Here is a 20,386-nt window from a genome sequence, read left to right on the forward strand (position 1 = left end):
GAAGAGGAAGACTGACGGGCAAGGGGCTCACACAGCTGGCCCTGTGGTGCCTCATTTCAGACGGGCCCCCTGCCGTGTGTGGGGCCTTCCGGGCGCCCTGGGCCCCTCCTCGCGTTCACGCGTACTCACCTTCACGCGCCCTGCCTCACCTTCTGCCGGGGTCTCTCCCCTGAGGGTCTGGGTGCGCCACCCTTGGGGGTCAACCCTCGGGACTGTCCACTCGGCCAGAGCACAGATGACGTTGGAAACAGAAGCAACAGAGGAGACACGGGGTGAATTCAAATCCTGGTCCTCCAAGGAAAGCTTGAAAGGAAGCTGTGCTTGCTTTGAAGATATCAGAAAGGAATTTGCCCTTAGTGGCTCAGAAGACCATTCCTGGAGGTGAACAGTGATGGGGCGCCAGGGAGGGCAGGCGACAGCCTCCCCCGGCCTCCCCGGCCAGTTGCACAGGCAGGTGCCAGGCCGCTCCCGGCTACTTGGCCTTCACCACCTGTTCATAGGGGGGCGGTGGCGTGTTGCAGTAGGAAGGGGGCGGTGGGTAGGCCATGCTTCCCTGGGGTGAGTTGGGTTGGACCTGGAAAGCCATCGCCACAGGGTTCCCAGCGGGATTCACCCCTGGTCCTCCAGGGTCGGTGTAAAACGGCAGCCCCAGCTGCTGGGCTCCTGAAAGACAGGTAAGCAGATGTGAGCACAGCAGAAAAAACCCACAGCCAGGGCCCAGACACAGCAGGGCACCTGGGATCAGGTGACGAGCAAAGGGGACATGCCAGCCCCAGCCTCCCGGAGCTTCTCCTCTACTGGATGCAGACAGCCAGAAAGCACCACAACCCAAGAGGGTGTCTAAGTGATGGAGGGACATTGGCGGGATCAGGCCGAGTGACACCAGGGCAGCCCTGCCAAGACCTCGGGGAGGTGCACCAAGAAATTACCAACGGAGAGGGCCGAGTGTCCCTTAGAGCCTAAACAGCCTGGGCGTAGAAAGGTGAGTCAACTCAGAGAGAACGGACAAGAGGACCCTGTGTTCCCGAATCTCGGCCAGAACCATCACCGGCGCCTCCACGCACTTTCTGAGAACAGTTTGCTGAAGGATCAGCTCCACTCCCACCTGCTGGATTAACGTTTAATCAGGGCAGAGTGCCTGTCATCCAGGTGAACCCAGTTCCCAGATAAGGCGACGACCTACGGGGCGGATGCCAGCGGGGTGGGCTGACATGTCTGTGGACTCTCTCCCTGCCCTGGACGCTGCAGGAGAAGGATGCTCTTGTGTCAGGGAGAGGCTGTAGGATGCAGGCTGAGCCCTGCTGCGGGCCAGGGTGCAGGGCACGGGGGTCCAGAGAGCATAGACGGTGACAAGAGGGAATACACTGGTCACCCTGCCTCAAATCTAGCCCTAACTCTCTCTCTCTTTTTTTTTTTTTTTTTTTTTTTTTTGCGGTACGCGGGCCTCTCGCTGTTGTGGCCTCTCCTGTTGCGGAGCACAGGCTCCGGACGCGCAGGCTCAGCGGCCATGGCTCACGGGCCCAGCCGCTCCGCGGCATGTGGGATCTTCCCGGACCGGGGCACGAACCCGCGTCCCCTGCATCGGCAGGCGGACTCTCAACCGCTGCGCCACTGGGGAAGCCCCCTAACTCTCATGTTAACAGTAGAAATACCTGAGCTGCTGCTTTGGAGCCTATTCCTTAGATCTGCTTTTTCTGATCGTGTTGACAACATGACAGGATACTGACTAAACAATTAAAGAATCAAGAAGAGAAACTGTGGGCTCCGGGTTTTATGTGGGCTGGGCTAAGTTCACGAGTGAAATCAGGTGTATCTGAGTTAGGCCTCATTCAACCCAGGAGACACTCGGGCACCAGAGAGGTCGTCTCTGTGTGTGTATCCTGTAGGGTCTTTTTTTGTGCAAATCTTCCTCTGCCACAGTTTAACTGAATAAAGGTCAGATTCCCGGAAAGATGCCCACCGAGGTGTGCAGGATGTCTTGGAAATCTACAAGTGTGCTGAAGGAGAGAGTACAGGACAGAAACACCTGGCCAGAGAGGCACTCAAGGGTGTCGGGAGGACGGCCATCAGCCACAGGTGGCACCTTCATCAGCTCCTGCCTCGTCTCACACCTGTGTGGCCCAACAGACGGCACCTGCTTCTCCTGGTGCAGCTTGCCTGCTGCCAGGAGACGGGCTCGTTTACAAGACATGTTTGTATACAAGCCCGTGACCAGCCAGGACCGTGCGCTTCTCAAGGGCAGAGATTATACTTTATTTATCTCTGAATCCCTTTATATTTTATACAAATAAAAAGTTAAAGATGAATAAAAAGAGGCTAATGTAATAGTCCGGGAAAGACACAATGGAAGCCTCTGAATATGAGAGAAGAAATGGGGACGAGAGAATGAGAGAGGGGCCCAGGAGGTGTATCCAAGGACCCGGGACCAGCTCAGTGTGGAGCGCGTCGGGAGGAGGAGAGGCCTGCGTCGGAAAGGCCCGGCTCCTGGTGTTGATAAGGGGCCCACCAGGCGAGAGAGGGGACAGAGGAAAAGGGCAGGGCCTGCGGGAGCCCAGGCAGCTCTGGGGGCCTTCTTTGTGGAAGTGGCAGCACAGACGTGGCCTTGGCCGAAACCTCCCAGGAGGAGTGTGTGGGAGGGCCAGAGGACGGCTGGGAAGAGCAGCGCAGACAAGGCCAGCAGTCAGACGAGGAGAAACACAGGAGGCGTAGGCGGCAGCAAAGAATGAAAGGAGAATGCGAGGAAAGAGTGAAGCAGTGAGGCAGGAGCTGTGTCACCAGGCGGGGTTCAGGAGGAGACAGGGCAGCACCGCGCCTTCTCAGCCCACAGGACATTCAGGATTTCTGGCCAACAGTTTCAGCACCATGGCTGGCACAGAAGCCCAGCTGCCGGGGCAAACAGCTGCTCCAGGGTAAGGGGTGAAGACCAGAGGGGTGGTGTGGTGGGGTGGGGAGGGGTGGTGGCTAAAGGGATGCATGACAAGGGCAGACGTGTTTTTTGTTTTTTTTTATTCTTTAAAAAACTGCTTTAAGGGAATTCCCTGGTGGCGCAGTGGTTAAGAATCCGCCTGCCAATGCAGGAGACACGGGTTCAATCACTGGTCCAGGAGGATCCCACATGCCGCAGAGCAACTAAGCCCGTGCGCCACAACTACTGAGCCTGCCATCTAGAGCCCGTGAGCCACAACGACTGAGCCTGCGTGCCACAACTACTGAAGCGCACGTGCCTAGAGCCTGTGCTCCACAACAAGAGAAGCCACCGCAATGAAGCCCACGCACTGCAACGAATAGTAGCCCCGGCTCACTGCAACTAGAGAAAGCCCGCATGCAGCAACAAAGACCCAACGCAGCCAAAACAAAACAAACAGAAAAAAACTGCTTTAAATTAAGGTACAGTTGATTTACAAGATTATATTAGTTTCAGGTGTACAACACAGTGATTCTAAATTTTTATAGATTATACTCCATTTAAAGTTATTACAAAATAATGGCTATATTTCCCTGGGCTGTACAATATATCCTTGTTTATTATTTTAGACATAGCAGTTTGTACCTCTTAACCTCCTACCCCTATCTTGCCCCTCCATCCTTCCCTCTCCCCACTGGTAACCACTAGTTTGCTCTCTATGTCTGTGAGTCTGCTTGTGTTGTTATATTCATTCGTTGTATTTTTTAGATCCCACATATAAGTGATAACAGACAGTGTCTGTCCTTCTCTGTCTGACTTACTTCACTTAGCATAATACCCTCCAGGTCCATCCACATTGTTACACATGGCAAAATTTATTCTTTTTTATGGCTGAGTAATAGTCCATTGTGTGTGTGTGTGTGTGTGTGTGTGTAATGCAGTATATATATATCTACACACACATATACACCAGGTCTTCTTATCCGTTCATCTGTTGATGGACAGTTTACTTCCGTATTTTGGCTACTGTACATAGAGCTGCTAAGAATACTGGGTGGCATGTACTTTTCAAATCAGTGTTTTCATTTTCTTTGGATGTTTTATCCAGGAGTAGAACTGCAGGATCATTTTATTTCTATTAGTTCTATTTTTAGTTTTTTGAGGAACCTCCATGCTGTTTTCCATAGTGGCTGCACCAACTTATATTCCCACCAACAGTGCACAGGGTTCCCTTTTCTCCACATCCTCGCTAACTTGTTGATGTTAGCCATTCTGACAGGTGTGAGGTGATAATCTCGGTGTGACTCTGATTTGCATTTCCCCGGTGATCAGTGATGCTGAGCGTCCTTTCACGTGCCTATTGGCCATCTGGATATCTTCTCTGGAAATATGTCTATTCAGGTCTTCTGCCCATTTTTTAATCAGGTTGTTTGGTTTTTTTTGTTGTTGAGTTGCATGAGTTCTTTATATATTTTGGATATTAACCCCTTATATATGACTTGCAAATATTTTCTCCCGTTCAGAAGGTTCCCTTTTTGTTTTGACGATGGTTTCCTTCCCTGTTAAAAGCTTTTTAGTTTGACGTAGTCCCATTTGTTTATTTTTGCTTTTGTTTCCTTTGCCTTAGGAGACAGATCCAAAAACAATATTGCTATGACTTATGTCAGAGAGTGTTCTGCTTTACGTTGTCTCCTAGGAGTTTTATGTTTCAGGGCTTACGTTTAGGTCTTTAATCCATTTTGAGTTTATTTTTGTATATGGTATGAGAAAATATTCTAATTTCATTCTTTTACATGTAGCTGTCTAGTTTTCCCAGCATCACTTACTGAAGAGACTGTGTTTTCCCCACTGTATATTCTTACGGCAGAAGTATTTTTAAGGATGGAAAATGCTTGAGTGCGTTTATAGAGGTAGGGGCAGAAATACAGGAAAGAGAGAGGATTTCTACAGAGAATATAAGCTCAATGATGGCAGGGACCTTATAAGCCTGGTTCAACATTTGAACCCCACTGTCTAGCAAAGAGCCTGGTACACAGGAGGGCACCCAACACATCCTGTCAATTGGGCAGAGAGAAGCAGCACACAGGGACCCACAGTTCCGTGCGTGGGAAGAAGGACCCAGCGCTCACACAGGCAGCCTCTGTACTGCGTGCCACTGCGGGTCGGTGATTTGAGCAGACACATTCCAAAGTCCTCAAAGAAGAGATGCTCACAGACAGTAGCAGAATGGTGACAAAGAGCGGCACAGCCAACTGGCATGGGATTCAAAGTAGCCGGGACTGTAAGGGTACAGAAGTGATGGCCAGGAGACAAGGGGACTCCAGCACCATCTCCCTGACTTAGCGGGGGCGGAATGTGGGAGAAGAGAACTTGCCCTTCAATTCTGAAGGCTTCCGGTAGATGGTTTAGTTAGAGAAAGAAAAGACAGAGCGTCTGTGAAGAAGCTGGAGTTAGAGGAAGACTGTTTCTCCAGGAGATAGAGAGGAAAGGACCAGGAGAAGTGGGCAAAACGGCTGCAGCCACACCGCTGCCCCCGCTGTTCCCTCACCTGCATTGCATCTGTACCCTATGCGGAGGGCGCGGTGGGGACAGCAAGGGTATCGGCATTGCATCCACTTTCCTGAAGACACGGAGGCTCAGCGAGACAAAACGTGCCAAGGTCACACGGCTGCCATATGGAGGCGCTGGAATTTGCACCCAGTAGTGTACTGGCAAGCCCAGGCTCTTTCCACTGTGGCGTGTGTCTCACAACGGGGTGAGGAAATGGGGGAAGAAGTTCCGGCTAAAGAGGGACGGGCAAAACCAGAGAAGGCTGGTGACGTGAGGCACCGACATTCTGGGCGCCATCCGAGGACAAAGGGCTTGGCTGGGGGCTGTCACGGCCCAGGCTCCCCGGGCTCCACCACCCGCCCCGGGCTGCGCTCTTAAGCCGGCCACAGCCTCCTTCTCCGGAGACTTGAAGTGATTCCACCCCTTGCAGCCATCGTCTCTTCCTCCTTGACAGTCTCTGTGCGATTTGAGAGGGAGCCCTAGATTCAGCAGAGATGCATCGACTGACAAGCGCCCCAACCGAGCGGACACACTGTTTAATTCAGTTTCCCAAGATTTTTGTATTCATGATCATTAAACATGATCCAATATAATTTTACTTTGGTTACACTAGTTCTACAAGTTATACTAGCTTTACAAAACAAATTAGGTCGATTTCCATAATTTTCTATACTTGTAGTAATTCATAAGCATTGACAGGAACTGTTTCTTCAAAGTTTCAAAGATACCATCTGCCAAAGGAGGGCCTGGCCGCCAAGCGTTCTTAACGACAACCCTGCCGCCACTCAGCCCAGCTCACCGGCCAGTAAGTCATGAGGAGATAAGCTAGGCCAACCTTTCCCTGGGATGCAGAAGAACCTGGCTGGCCACAGAGAACGGAGTGGGAACGCAGGAGAGCCGATGGCCGCCTGAGAAAGACCGAGTGGCCTGCCAGCAATGGGTCCGCCGGGTCCCAGGGTCCTGCTGTCTGATTCCATCCGTTCCCCGCGCCTTTACAATCAGCCCAGCTCAGAGCTGGCTCCAGTGTTCTCTTCCTCCACACGCTGCCTGTGTTCTCACGGTTTAATCAGAGCCCAGGCGCTACACCCACCTCCTCCAGCCAGGCTGCTTCTCAAGGTTCAGGCAGGTTTCTCCAACACATTCCAGCAGACACGGAGCTCACCCCTCCACCCGTGACTCGAATGTCCTGTATTCATTCCCCTCCATGTCACCACAGCCACCAATGCACTCACAGGACAATAAGCTGAGTTCCCTTACGAGGGATAAAAGAATTCCTACCTGTTTCGAAGTCTCATTTCTCACCACCCTGCCGCATTCTTTACCTCCCAACAACCACCCAATTGCTTGCGCCCTGCCCACCTCTCCCTCACCCTCGTCAGAGAGCAGCTCCTGGGCATCCGACGTGCAGACCACTCCTCCTGGGAAGTCCTTCCCCATCTTCACACCACTGCTCCCCGGCCTCTCATCGGGTCAATTCCCATTTATCTTTCAAGTCTCAAATCAGAATCACAGCTCACTGACTCTCACCCCCATCCTAGCTGGATTAGGTACCCCGTCCTCTTAGCACCTAGAACAAAGTCTACACATCGGCACCACAGTGCAGTAGAATACTTTGAAGTCTCTGCACTTGAGGAGAGGATTCCACTCACCTGGGAACCCTCAGAGCCCAGAGCAGCCCCTGGCATTGCAGCAGACGTTCCATCCATATGTGAGATGCGCAATGGAAGAAGGGACGAATGGTGACTCTGATCTGGACTTTGCCTCTGCCACACCGTGCTGGACACACACGGCAGCTTCCTGAGACAGGCCTCTTCCTGATGCGACGCAGAGAACTGGCTGCCCCAGCCCAGCAAGCCTGCACCAACCCCACCCATTGCCCTTGAGGACAAGCATTTGAAGGGATGACCCCCAACTCCCTATCACAAGTGATGGGGGGTCTGGGGCTGTGATCTTTGTACCAGAGGTGTGCTGCAGGCGTGTCTGGAATATTCATGCAGCATGGTCACTCACACCAGAGGATAACGAGAAACAGTAGCAAATGGGTCCAATTTAACTGTTATTTTTATGTTAACAGTCACAACTCATGGATATTGCTGGGAACTGGAAGGATGGGATCAAAACATCTGAGCACCTTAGAATATTAAAGAAATAGAACAGATGGGAGGTGGATAAATTAGGTACTTGTCAAGAACATAAACCCTGAGGTGAACAAACACAGGGATGGAACTTGCTAGAAAGACTGGTTGAGGGCACAGGCAATAGGAACGGAGCCTGTACCCTCGTGGTGAGTGTGACGGCTACCCGGGCTAGATGGGGCACCAGCTGGCACAGAGGACGAGGGGGTCCCAGACATTCAGTACGCTTTGCTCGTTTGGCTAACGCAGAACCCTTGACAAGACACTGACCTGGCTGAGCATTCAAGCTCCCACAGAGAAGAGAAACGGAGAGGAGACAGACTCAGTTCTGACTCACTCAGGGAGGTGGAGGGAAGAAGACATCATCGTATGAGCGAAAACCACAGACAGGGGAGGCCAGGCAAGAACGGGTATGGGCCACAGACTTGAGAGAGATCATTTCAAAAATGTCCCCCCAGATCTACACATGATTGAATGGCAAACGACTCTGGAGTCCAAAGCATTTTAAAATCATAATCAATCAATGGAACAGGATAGAAAGTCCAGAAATAAACCCACACACCTATGGTCAATTAATCTACGACAAAGGAGGCAAGAATATACAATGGAGAGAAGACAGTCTCTTCAATAAGTGGTTCTGGGAAAACTGGACAGCTACATGTAAAAGAATGAAATTAAAACATACTTTCACACCATACACAAAAATAAACTCCAAGTGGATGAAAGACCTAAATGTAAGGCTGGATACGATACAACTCTTAGAGGAAAACATAGGCAGAACACTCTTTGACATAAATCAAAGCAAGATCTTTTTCAATCCACCTCCTAGAGTAATGAAAACAAAAACAAAAATAAACAAATGGGATCTAATTAAACTTAAAAGCTCTTGCACAGCTAAGGAAATCATAATCAAAATGAAAAGACAACCTTCAGAATGGGAGAAAATATTTGCAAACGAAGCAACCGACAAGGGATTGACCTCTAAAATATACAAACAGCTCATGCAGCTCAATATCAAAAATAACAACAACTCAATCAAAAAATGGGTGGAAGATCTAAATAGACATTTCTCCAAAGAAGATATACAGGTGACCAAAAAGCACATGAAAAGATGCTCAACATCACTAATTATTAGAAAAATGCAAATCAAAAGTACAATGAGGTATTACCTCACATCAGTCAGAACGACCATCATCAAAAAATCTACAACAAGAAATGCTGGAGAGGGTGTGGAGAAAAGGGAACCCTCCTACGCTGTTGGTGGGAATGTAAATTGGTGCAGCCACTATGGAGAACAGTACGAAGGTTCCTTAAAAAACTAAAAATAAAACTACCATATGACCTAGCAATCCCACTCCTGGGCATTTACCCGGAGAAAACCATAATTCGAAAAGACATATGCACCCCAATGTTCACTGCAGCACTGTTTACAATAGCCAGGATAAGGAAGCAACCTAAATGTACATCAACAGAAGAATGGATAAAGAAGCAGTGGTACATGTATACGATAGAATATTACTCAACCATAAAAAAGAATGAAATAATGCCATTTGCAGCAACATGGATGGACCCAGGGACTGTCATACTGAGTGAAGTAATTCAGACAGAGACAAATATATGATATCGCTTATATGTGGAATCTAAAAAAAGAGTACAAATGGGCTTATGTACAAAATAGAAACAGAGTTACAGATGTAGAAAACCAACTTATGGTTACCAGGGGGTAAGGGTGGGAGGGATAAATTGGGAGATTGGGAATGACATGTACACGCTACTATATATAAAACAGATAACTAATAAGGGCCTACTGTATAGCACAGGGAACTCTACTCAATACTCTGTAATGGCCTATATGGGAAAAGAATCTAAAACAGGTGGATATATGTATATGTATAACTGATTAACTTTACTGTACACTTGAAACTAACACAACATTGTAAATCAACTATACTCCAATAAAATTTTTTTTTAAATAATAAAATTATCATTTCAACTCCATAATCGCAAATAAGCAGGGTGATAAGAAAAATTTCAAAGGTCCCAGGGCTTCCCTGGTGGCGCAGTGATTGGGAGTCCGCCTGCCGATGCAGGGAACACGGGTTCGTGCCCCGGTCCGGGAAGATCCCACATGCCGCGGAGCGGCTGGGCCCGTGAGCCATGGCCGCTGAGCCTGCGCATCCGGAGCCTGTGCTCCGCAACGGGAGAGGCCACAACAGTGAGAGGCCCGCGTACCGCAAAAAAAAAAAAAAAAAGGTCCCAAACCAAGGCAATGTGACTGATCCTACACAACAAAATTGAAAGTGGGAATATCCTCAGAAACAAACACAGAATGGAGTCAGGTCAAATAAAGCCCAGCAGAGCTGAAGCTTGGTACAGACTCTGAACCAAAGAAAGAACCTTTTAAGTATATGCATGGGGGGTTAAAGAAGATTCAGAAACAAAGCAAATGGGCAAGAGAAAGACCTCCAATCTTATTCTCTGTCAAAGCGAATGATTTGCAAACTGAAATAGAGATTGAAACATGAGTGAGAGAAAATGAAACTCCGAGATAAGCCAGAACTGACTGGGCTTTGGGGAGAGCATTCAGATGGCCTGACTGACACAGTACCACACTGTAGAAAGTGAGGAAGAAAACCTGTATTTAAGCCCTACAGTAATACTATGAGGTATATATTATTTATTCCCAATTTATAGATTCAAAAGCTGATGGCCAAAGATATTATGTAACTTGCCCAGGGATCTTCTCCCACTGGACACTGCCGGATCTGTAAGCCCCGAGGGGTCCGTCCTGCATCCCAGGATGTGTAGAGGCGGCAGTGAGGACAGATGGCAGCGGGGGGGCCGACCTGAGCTCCAGCATGCTGCTAAGCATGAAGGTAAACCAGGAGCCTCCGTCTTTGTGATTTTTTGTCACAAGAGATTACTCTTAAAAATAATTTTAGGCTGGCTGAATTAGGAGGGTGTGTGTTACTTGCAACCAGAACACCTGAGCTAATTCTTGCAGAGCACATTCTCATGAGCCATAGACAAGCGTCCCCCCTTCATAACTTGCCCCCTTTCCTCTAAGCCTTCTGGTTTAATTCTGTTTCAGGTTGCATCTATTCATTTTGCTAAATTGTCTCAGCTACTAAAAATACTTTTTCAGTTCATCCTCCAGGATTTTTTTAGGTATATAACGATACACTGTTTACAAAGAGAGTTTTGTTTCTCCTTCCTAATGATTAAATATTTTCATGTTAATACTTAAGCCAAGAATTTCTAGAACAGTGTTAAACACTGATACTAAATATCCTAATTTTATTACTTTTACTGTTACACTAAGTATGTCGTTGGCAGCAGGTCTACAGTACAAAGTGAATTCATTAGACAAGTACTAAACATTCCCACTGGGACTTCCTTGGTGGTCCACTGGCTAAGACCCCGTGCTCCCAATGCAGGGGGCCTGGGTTTGATCCTTGGTCAGGGAGCTAAATCCCACATGCAGCAACTAAAGGTCATGCATGCTGCAACTAAGACCCAGCACAGCCAAATAAATAAATAAAAAATTTTAAAAATATACGTTAAAAAAAAGTCATTGCTGGTAACACTGGGCTTAGCGTGTATCATTGAGGACTTGGTCCTCACCTCCAAGGACCCCAAACACACACTCTAAGTCTCTGTTATATTAAGAAAGAGCCTTACGTTTCTAGATGTACTACAGTTTACATTACTACTTTTGAGTTTTGATAAGAAATGTATATTGAACTTTGTCAACAGCCTTTTCAGCATCTACTGAGATACTCACTGATCTTTTCAAAAATTAAAACAAACCTAGAGAATGTTTATTGGTTATAAACAAATGACTCAAACCTGAGATCAGTTGATGGACATTTTAGGTTCAAGCAAAACAGCACTTTCACAGCTCCATGTTTTCGATACCACAAAGCGCTCACCATAAGTTGTTTCCATCATCACCATACAGTTAGCCCCTTCACCCATTTTGCCCACACTGCTTCCCCTCTGGTAACCACTAATCTGTTCTCTGTATCTATGAGTTGGCTTTTATTTTATTTTGTTTGTTCATTTGTTTTGTTTTATTAGATTTTACATATGAGTGAAATCATACAGTTTTTGTCTTTCTTCATCTGACTTATTTCAAAAAGCATAATATCTTCAAGGTCTTCCTATGTTGTTACAAATGGCAGGATTTAATTCTTTTTTTATGGCTGAGTTGTATTTCATTGTGTATATATACCACATCTTTATTCATTCATCCACTGATGGGCACTTAGGTTGTGTCCATGTCTTGGCTATTGTAAATAATGCTGCAGTGAACATAGGGGTGCATAATCTTTTTGACTTAGGGTTTTCATGTTCTTTGCATAAAAACCCAGAGGTGAAATAGCTGGGTCATATGATAGTTCTATTATTAATTTTTTGCGAAATCTCCATACCGTTTTCAATAGTGGCTGCACCAATTTACATTCCCATCAACAGTGCACGAGGGCTCCCTTTTCTCCCCATCCTCTCCAACATTAGTTATTTTTTGTCTTTTCAATAATAGCCACTGTAACAGGTGTAAGGTGATACCTCATTGTGGTTTTGATTTGCATTTCCCTAATAATTAGTGATGGCTAACATTTTTCTTTTCTCGCGGTACACGGGGCCCTCACCGCTGTGGCCTCTCCCGTTGCGGAGCACAGGCTCCAGACGCGCAGGCCCAGTGGCCATGGCTCACGGGCCCAGCCGCTCTGCGGCATGTGGGATCCTCCCGGACCGGGGCATGAACCCACGTCCCCTGCATCGGCAGGCGGACTCCCGACCATTGCGCCCACCAGGGAAGACCCCGCTAACATTTTTTCATGTGCCTATTGGCCATCTGTATGTCTTCTTTGGAAAAATGTCTGTTGAGATCTGCCAACTTTAATCAGATTTGTTTTTTGTTGTTGGGTGTATGAGTTCTTTGTATATTTTGGATATTAACCCCATATTGGATATATGATTTGCAAATACCTTCTCCCATTCAGCAGGTTGTCTTTTTGTTTTGATGATAGTTTCCTTCACTGTGCAGAAGCTTTTTAGTTTGATGTTGTCCCATTTGTTGATTTTTGATTTTGTTTCTCTTGCCTTTGAATTTAGATCCACAAAAACGTCACTAAGATAGATGTCAATGAGGTTACCACCTATGTTTTCTTCTAGGAGTTTTATGGTTTCCTCTTATATTCAAGTCTTTAATAAATTTGAGCTAATTTTTGTATATGGTGTAAAACAGGGGTCTTTTGCATGTGGCTGTCCAGTTTTCCCAACTGCATTTATTGCAAAAGATTATCCTTTCTCAATTGTATGTTCTTTGTCATAATTTAATTGTGCATATATGTGTGGGTATATTTCTGGGCTCTCTGTTCCATTCAGCTATGTGTCTGTTTTGACTACTGTAGCTTTGTAGTATAGTTTAAAACCAGGGCACGTGATACGTCCAGCTTTTTTCTTCTTTCTCAAGATTGTTTTGGCTATTTGGGATCTTTTGTGTTTCTATACAAATTTTAGAATTATTTGTTCTAGTTCTGTGAAAAAAATGCCATTGGAATTTTGATAGGGACTGCAATGAACCTGTAGATTGCTTTGGGTAGTATGGACATTTTAACAACATTAATTCTTCCAGTACATAAACATGGAGTATTGTTTCCTTTATTTGTGTCTTCTTCAATTTCTTTCATCAGCATCTTATAGCTTGTAGTGTATAGGTCTTTCACTTCCTTGGTTAAATTTATTCCAAGGTATTTTATTCTTTTTGAGGCAATCATAAATAGGGCTGTTTTCTTAATTTCTCTTTCTGATAGTTTATTAGTATATCATTGAGGACTTGATCCTTGCCTTCAAGGATGCTCAAGGAACACATACTCTAAGTCTTTATTATATTAAGAAAAAGACTTACATTGCTACTTACATTACTAGTTAAAACTACGTTGTTAGTTTTGAAAGAGTTTTGGTGAGGAATATATATTAAATTTTATCGACAGCCTTTTCAGCATCTACTGAGGTACTTGTTGCATTTTTCGTTGCCTTTTTGTTATTGTAAAATACACATAACATAAAATTTACCATCTTAACCATTTTTAAGTATACAATTCAGTGGCATTAAATACACTCACATTGTTGTGCAACCATCACCATGATACATCCCCATAACTCTCTTCATCTTGTAAAACTGAAAATCTACATCCATTAAATAGTAACTTCCCCAAAATCCACTCCCTCAAGCCCTAGACAACCACCATTACATTTTCTGTCTTTATGATTCTGACTACTCTAAGTACCACATATAAGTGGAATCATACAGTATTAGTCTTGTGATTGGCTTATTGCACTTAGAATAATATCTTCAAAATTCATCCATGTTGTAGCATATCAGAATTCCTTCCTTTTTAAGGCTGAATAATATTCCATTGTGTGTATTTGCTTATCCATTCATCAGTTGATGGACACGTGGGTGCTTCCACAGTTTAGTAATTGGGAATAATGCTGTTATGAACATGGGTGTACAAATATCCCTTCGAGATTCTGCTTTCAATTTTTCTGGGTATGTACCCAGAAGTGGAATTGCTGGATTGTATGGTAATTCTATTTTTAATTTTTTGAGGAACCTCCATACTGTTTCCACAGTGGCTGTACTATTTTACATTCCCACCAGCAGTGCAAAAGGTTCCAATTTCTCCACATCCTTGCCAACACTTGTTTTCTGCTTTTTCATAGTAGCTATCTTAATGGGTGTGAGGTGGTATCTTATAGTTTTTTTTTTTTTTTGGCTGCGTTTGGGTCTTCGTTGCTGCGCATGGGCTTTCTCTAGCTGTGGCGAGCAGGGGATACTCTTTGCCATGGTGCATGGGCTTCTCATTGTGGTGGCTTCTCTTGTTGCGAAGCGTGGGCTCCAGGCATGTGGCCTTCCATAGTTGTGGCTCGCAGGCTCCAGAGCGCAGCCTCAGTAGTTGTGGTGCACGGGCTTAGTTGCTCCACAGCACGTGGGATCCTCCTGGACCAGAGCTCGAACACATGTCCCTGGCATTGGCAGGTGGATTCTTAACCACTGCCCCACCAGGGAAGTCCCTATCTTGTAGTTTTGATTTGTATTTCCCTAATGATTAGTGAGCATCTTTTCATGTACTTGCTAGCCATTCGTATCTTCTTTGGAATAATGAGCATTCAATTCCTTTGCCCATTTTTGAATAGGGTTGTTTTATTTTTTCATTGTTGAATTTTAGGAGTCCTATAGTTAATCTGGATATTAATGGCTTATCAAATATATGATTTGCAAATATTTTCTCCTATTGTGGAGGTAGCCTTTTAACTCTATTCATAGTGTCCTTTAATGCACAATTTTTAAAATTTTTCATGAAGTCCAATTTGCCTGTTTTTTTATTTTATTACCCACACCTTTGGTATCATGTCCAAGAAATCACTGCTGACTCTAATGTTCAGACACTTTGTCCTTGTTTTCTTCTAAGAGTTTTATTAAGTCTTACATTTAGGACCTTGATCCACTTTGAGTTAATTTTTGTATATGGTGTTAGGTAAGGGTCCAACTTGATCCTTTTGCATGTGGATATTCAGTTTTCCCAGCACCATTTGTTGGAAAAGACTGTCTTTTCCCCATGGAGTGGTCTTGGTACCCTTGTCAAAAAACATTTGACCGTACATGTGAGGGTTTACTGTTGGGTTCTCTATTCTATTCTGTTGGTCTATATGTCTGCCTTTATGCCCTCATCAGACTATTTTGATTAATGTAGCTATGTAGTAAATTTTGAAATCAGGAAGTGTGAGTCCTCCAATTTTTTCTTCTTTTTCAAGACTGTTTCGGCTATTTGGGGTCCTCTGAGATTCCATATTAATTTTAGGATGGGTTTTTCCTACCTGGAAAAAAATCAGTGGGATTTTAATTGGATTTGCATTGAATCTGTAGATCATATCGGGTGGTACTGACATTTTAACAATACTGTCTTACAATCAATGAACATAAAATCTGTTTCCATTTATTTACATCTTTTAAAATTTCTTCAGGCAATGTTTTATAGTTTTCATTGTACAAGACTTTCACCTTCTTGGTTAATTAATTCCTAATTATTTTCTTCTCCTTGATGTTATTACTAATGGATTTTTTGGGTAATTTCCTTCTCACACTGTTCGTGTATAGAAACTTAACTGATTCTTGTGTGTTGACTTTGCGTCCTGCTACTTTGCTGAATTCATTTATTATTTCTAACAGTTTTGTTTTCTAGAATCCGTATGTTTTACTACACACAAGATCATATTAGCTGCAAAGAGAGACAATTTGACTTCTTTCTCTCTAATTTTGATGTCTTTATTTTTCTTGATTTATTCCTTTGGCAAGAATTTCCAGCAGTATGTTGAAGAGAAATGGTAAAAGCAGGTATCCTTTGCCTTGTTCCTGATCTTTGAGAAAAAATTTTCAGTCTTTCACCATCAGGTATGATGTAAGCTGTGAGTTTTTCATATATGGATTTTATGAGATAGTTTTATGAGGTAGTTTCTATTCCTAGTTTATTGAGTGTTTTGATCATGAAAGGGTGTTCCATTTTGTCATTTTTTCTGCATCAATTGATAAAATCATTCTTTCCTTCATTATGTTGACAGGATATATTACTCCAACCAATTTTTGTATGTTGAACCACCCTTACATTACAAGAAGTGTTTGCTACTATTTTGTTGAGGATTTTTACAGCAATGTTGATCAAGGACATTGGCCTGTAATTTTTTTTTTTTTTGGTAGTGTCTTTGTCTGGCTTTGGTATCAGGATAATGCTGGCCTCACAGAATGAGTTAAGAAATGTTCCTACCTCTTCAATTTGGGGGGAAAGTGTGAGAAGGATTGATATTAGTTCTTCTTCAAATATTTGGTAAAATTCACCACTGAAGCCATTAGGTCCAAGGCTTTACTTTGTTTGGAGTTTTCTGATGACTGATTCAGTCTCCTTACTAGTTATAGGTCTATTCAGACTTTTGATTTCTTCATGATTTAGTCTTGGTAGGTTTTATGTTTCTAGAAATTTGTCCTATCTAATTAACCCAATTTTTTGCTGTACAATTGTTCTCTCGTATAATCATTTTTATTTCTGTAGAATTGGTAGTAATGTCCTACTTTCATTTCTGATTTTAGTAGTTTATGCCTTGTATTTTTCTTCCTAAGGAAAAAAATATATATATATAGCTACCCAGCTCTCTTTTGGTTACTATTTAAAGATAAGGAATATATTTTCCTTCCTTTCATTTTCAACTTGTTTGTGTTTTGGGGTCTGAAATGTACGATGCAGTGAATGATACAAATTCAGTAGAAACCATACTTTGAATTTTGATCTTTTCCTGGGCTAGTGATATGTGATAAGATCCTCTCTCATGATTCTGGACAGTGGCAGCTAACCACAGCTCCCAGTCAGCCATGTGATCACAGGGGTAAAGAGCCGGTTCACTCACAACCATTCTGTACCCAGACAACCATTCTGTTTTTCACTTTCTGTACAGTATTCAATAAATTACATGAGATATTCACACTTTATTATTAAATAGGCTTTGTGTTAGATGATTTTGCCCAACTGTAGGGTAGTGTAAGTTTTCTGAGCACATTTAAGATAACTAGGCTAAGCTATGATGTTCAATAGGTTAAGTGTATTAAATGCATTTTCAACTTATTATATTTTCAATTTAAGATGGGTTTCCGGGGGAATTCCCTGGTGGTGCAGTGGTTAAGAATCTGCCTGCCAATGCAGGGGACGTGGGTTCCAGCCCTGGTCCAGGAAGATCCCACATGTCGCAGAGCAACTAAGCCTGTGCACCACAACTACAGAGCCTGCGAGTCACAACTACTGAGCCCACGTACCACAACTACTAACACCCGAGCACCTAGAGCCCCTGCTCTGCAACAAGAGAAGCCACCACAGTGAGAAGCCCACACACCACAACGAAGAGTAGCCCCCGCTCATTGCAACTAGAGAAAGCCCACGTGCAGCAACAAAGACCCAACGCGGCCAACGATATAAATAAATAAATAAATAAATAAATAAAGCAAAAACAATAAGATGGGTTTCCAGGACCCTATCATAAGCCGAGGAAGATCTGTGTTTGGATCATGTGTTTATCCATTCTGCCAATCTCTGTCTTTTGACTGGAGAGTTTAATCCATTTACATTTGAAGTATTTACCAATAAGGAGGGATTTACTTCTGTCATTGTGCTATTTGTTTTCTATATGCTTTATAGCTTTCTGGGCCCTCATTTTCTGTATTATTGACTTATGTTTTTAGTGGCTTTTTTGAAGTGCAATGTTTTATGTTTAGTGTAGCTTTTGAAAGCAATGTTTAATTCCTTTCTCATTTCTTTTTGTATATTCTATAGCTGTTTCTTTGTGGTTAACATCCTACTGTTAGACACTGTTCAGTCATCCATCAGTTCCAGGACCCCCTGAAGACATGAACATCTGTGGATGCTCAAAGTCCTTTATAGAAAATTATATAGTATTTGCATATAACCTATGCATATCCTCCTGTTTACTTTAAGTCATCTCTAGATTACTTATAATACCTAACACCACGTAACTGCTATGTAAATAGTTGCCAGCATGTGTCAAATTCAAGTTTTGCATTTTGGAACGTTCTGAAATTGTTAAAAAATATTTTTGATCGACAGTTGGTTGAATCCATGTATGCAGAACCCATGGATACAGAGGGCTGACTGTAACTTGAATTTATACCAGGTTAACATCAATAACATACAAAAACTGCTCATTTTCAGTCTGTCCCCACGCTTTTCAGTGGTTGCTGTCACAAAATCACATCTTCATATGTTGTGTGCTCTCCAAAACATAAACTAATAATTCTTTTAAATGTATTAGTCTCTTAAATTATGTAGAAAAGAAGATTTGGAGTTACAATCAACATTATAGTAATACTAGCTTTTGTCGTAATAACTATTTTTTTCTTTAAACATAATAGTCTATTAAATCATGTAGAAAACAAAAAGCAAAGTACAAACCACTGCTACAATAATAATATAATAAAATAAAATAAAGAATAATATAATAATAAAGAAAGTTATTCTCTTTATAACTGCCCAGGTATTTACCTTTATTGAGATCTTCATTTCTCCATACAGCTTCAAATAACTGTCTAGTGCCCTTTCATTTCACTTGCAGGTCTCCCTTGAGCATTTCTTGAAGGGCAAGGTCTAGTGGTCATGAACTCCCTTGCTTTGATTTATCTGGGAAAGTCTTAAGTCCTCCCTCAGTTTTGAAGGACACTTTTGCCAGATATAGGATTCTTGGTTGACAGTTTTTATTCTTTTATTTGAATGTATTGTCCCACAGCCTTCTGGCCTCCATAATTTCTGATGAGAAATCTGCTCATAATCATATCAAGGATCCCTTGTTTGTGATGACTTGCTTCTTCCTGCTACTTTCAAGATTTTCTCTTTGTGCTTGGCTTTTGAAAGTTGATTATGTGTCTTGGTGTGGGTCTCTGAGTTCCTCTTACTTGGAGTGGTTGTTTATATTCATGTCTTCCATCAAATTTTGGAAGTTTTTGGCCATTATTTCTTTAAATAATGCTCCTTTTATCTCTTTTCTCCTTCTAAGACTCCCACCCCACGATGCCTATGCTGATCTGCTTGATGAAGTCCCACAGGTCTGAGGCTCTGTTCACTTTTCTTCAATCTTGTTTCTTTCTGTTCCTCAGACTACATAATTTCCATTGTCTTATCTTCAAGTTTGCTGATCCTTTTTTCTGTCTACTCAAATCTGCCTTTGAATCATGTAGTGAATTTTTCATTTTGGTTATTGTACTTTTCAGCTCCAGAATTTTTTGTTCATATCTTTTTAGGGTTTCTGTCTCTTTATTGATATTTCTATTTTGTTGACACATTTTTTTGTTTTTGTTTTGATTCTCTCCACATCTTACTTTTTTTCTCTGAGTATCTTTAAGACAGTTGCTTCAAAAGATTTGTCTAAGGCTTCTCTGGTGGTGCAGTGGTTGGGAGTCTGCCTGCCGATGTGGGGGACACGGGTTCGTGCCCCGGTCCAGGAAGATCCCACATGCCGCGGAGCGGCTGGGCCCGTGAGCCACAGCTGCTGGGCCTGCGCGTCTGGAGCCTGTGCTCCGCAACAAGAGAGGCCGCGATAGTGAGAGGCCTGCACGCCGCGATGAGGAGTGGCCCCTGCTCGCCGCAACTGGAGAGGGCCCATGCGCAGAAACGGGGACCCAACGCAGCCAAAAATAAATTAATTAAAAAAAAAAAAAAGATTTGTCTAGCAGATGTGCTGTAGGTCTTTTTCAGGGACAGTCTGTTGATTTGATTTTTTTTCCTTTGGATGAACCATATTTTCCTGTTTCTTTCTATGCTTTTTTCATCACTGGACATTTGAATCGAATAATGTGATAACCCTGGAAATCAGATTCTCTCCCTTCCCCAGTGTTTGCTGTTTTTTGATTTTGTTTTCGCTTATTGTTTGGGGTTTTTGTTGCTGTTATTGTAGGCTGACTCTGTGCAGAGGAAAAGCCTGAGGTGTAAACTTAAGGTCTTCTCAAGTCTTTTCTGAGCCTTTCACTGGGGATGTGCAGCCACTTACTAATTTTTCCTGTATACACAGTTGTTTTGAATGTTCTAGTATTTAATGCCTGGCTCCCAAGAGGGGAAAAAGTGAAAAATAAAGGGGTATGGAGAAGGGCACCAGACATTTAAATCCCCTGGAGCTCACTTCAGCTGGAAGGGGAGGTGCAACAACAGTGGCTGCCCCCTCTTTCCTCAGAAGCAGTAAA

General features: G+C 43.6%; 1 protein-coding gene across 1 annotated transcript in view; it reads right to left on the reverse strand.

Moving 5' to 3' along the window:
- Nucleotides 1-472: 472 nt before the first annotated feature.
- Nucleotides 473-20,386, reverse strand: part of VOPP1 (VOPP1 WW domain binding protein) — a gene marked incomplete at both ends in the record, with an annotated part of 103,466 nt that continues 83,552 nt past the window's right edge. Inside the window, one exon of the mRNA XM_082846566.1 lies at nucleotides 473-663. Within this exon, the coding sequence (XP_082702692.1) occupies nucleotides 473-663 (191 nt within the window). The remainder of the gene's footprint in view (nucleotides 664-20,386) is intronic.

Source organism: Leucopleurus acutus (genome assembly GCF_964270905.1).
Source record: "Leucopleurus acutus genome assembly, chromosome: 9".
Lineage (NCBI taxonomy): Eukaryota > Metazoa > Chordata > Mammalia > Artiodactyla > Delphinidae > Leucopleurus > Leucopleurus acutus.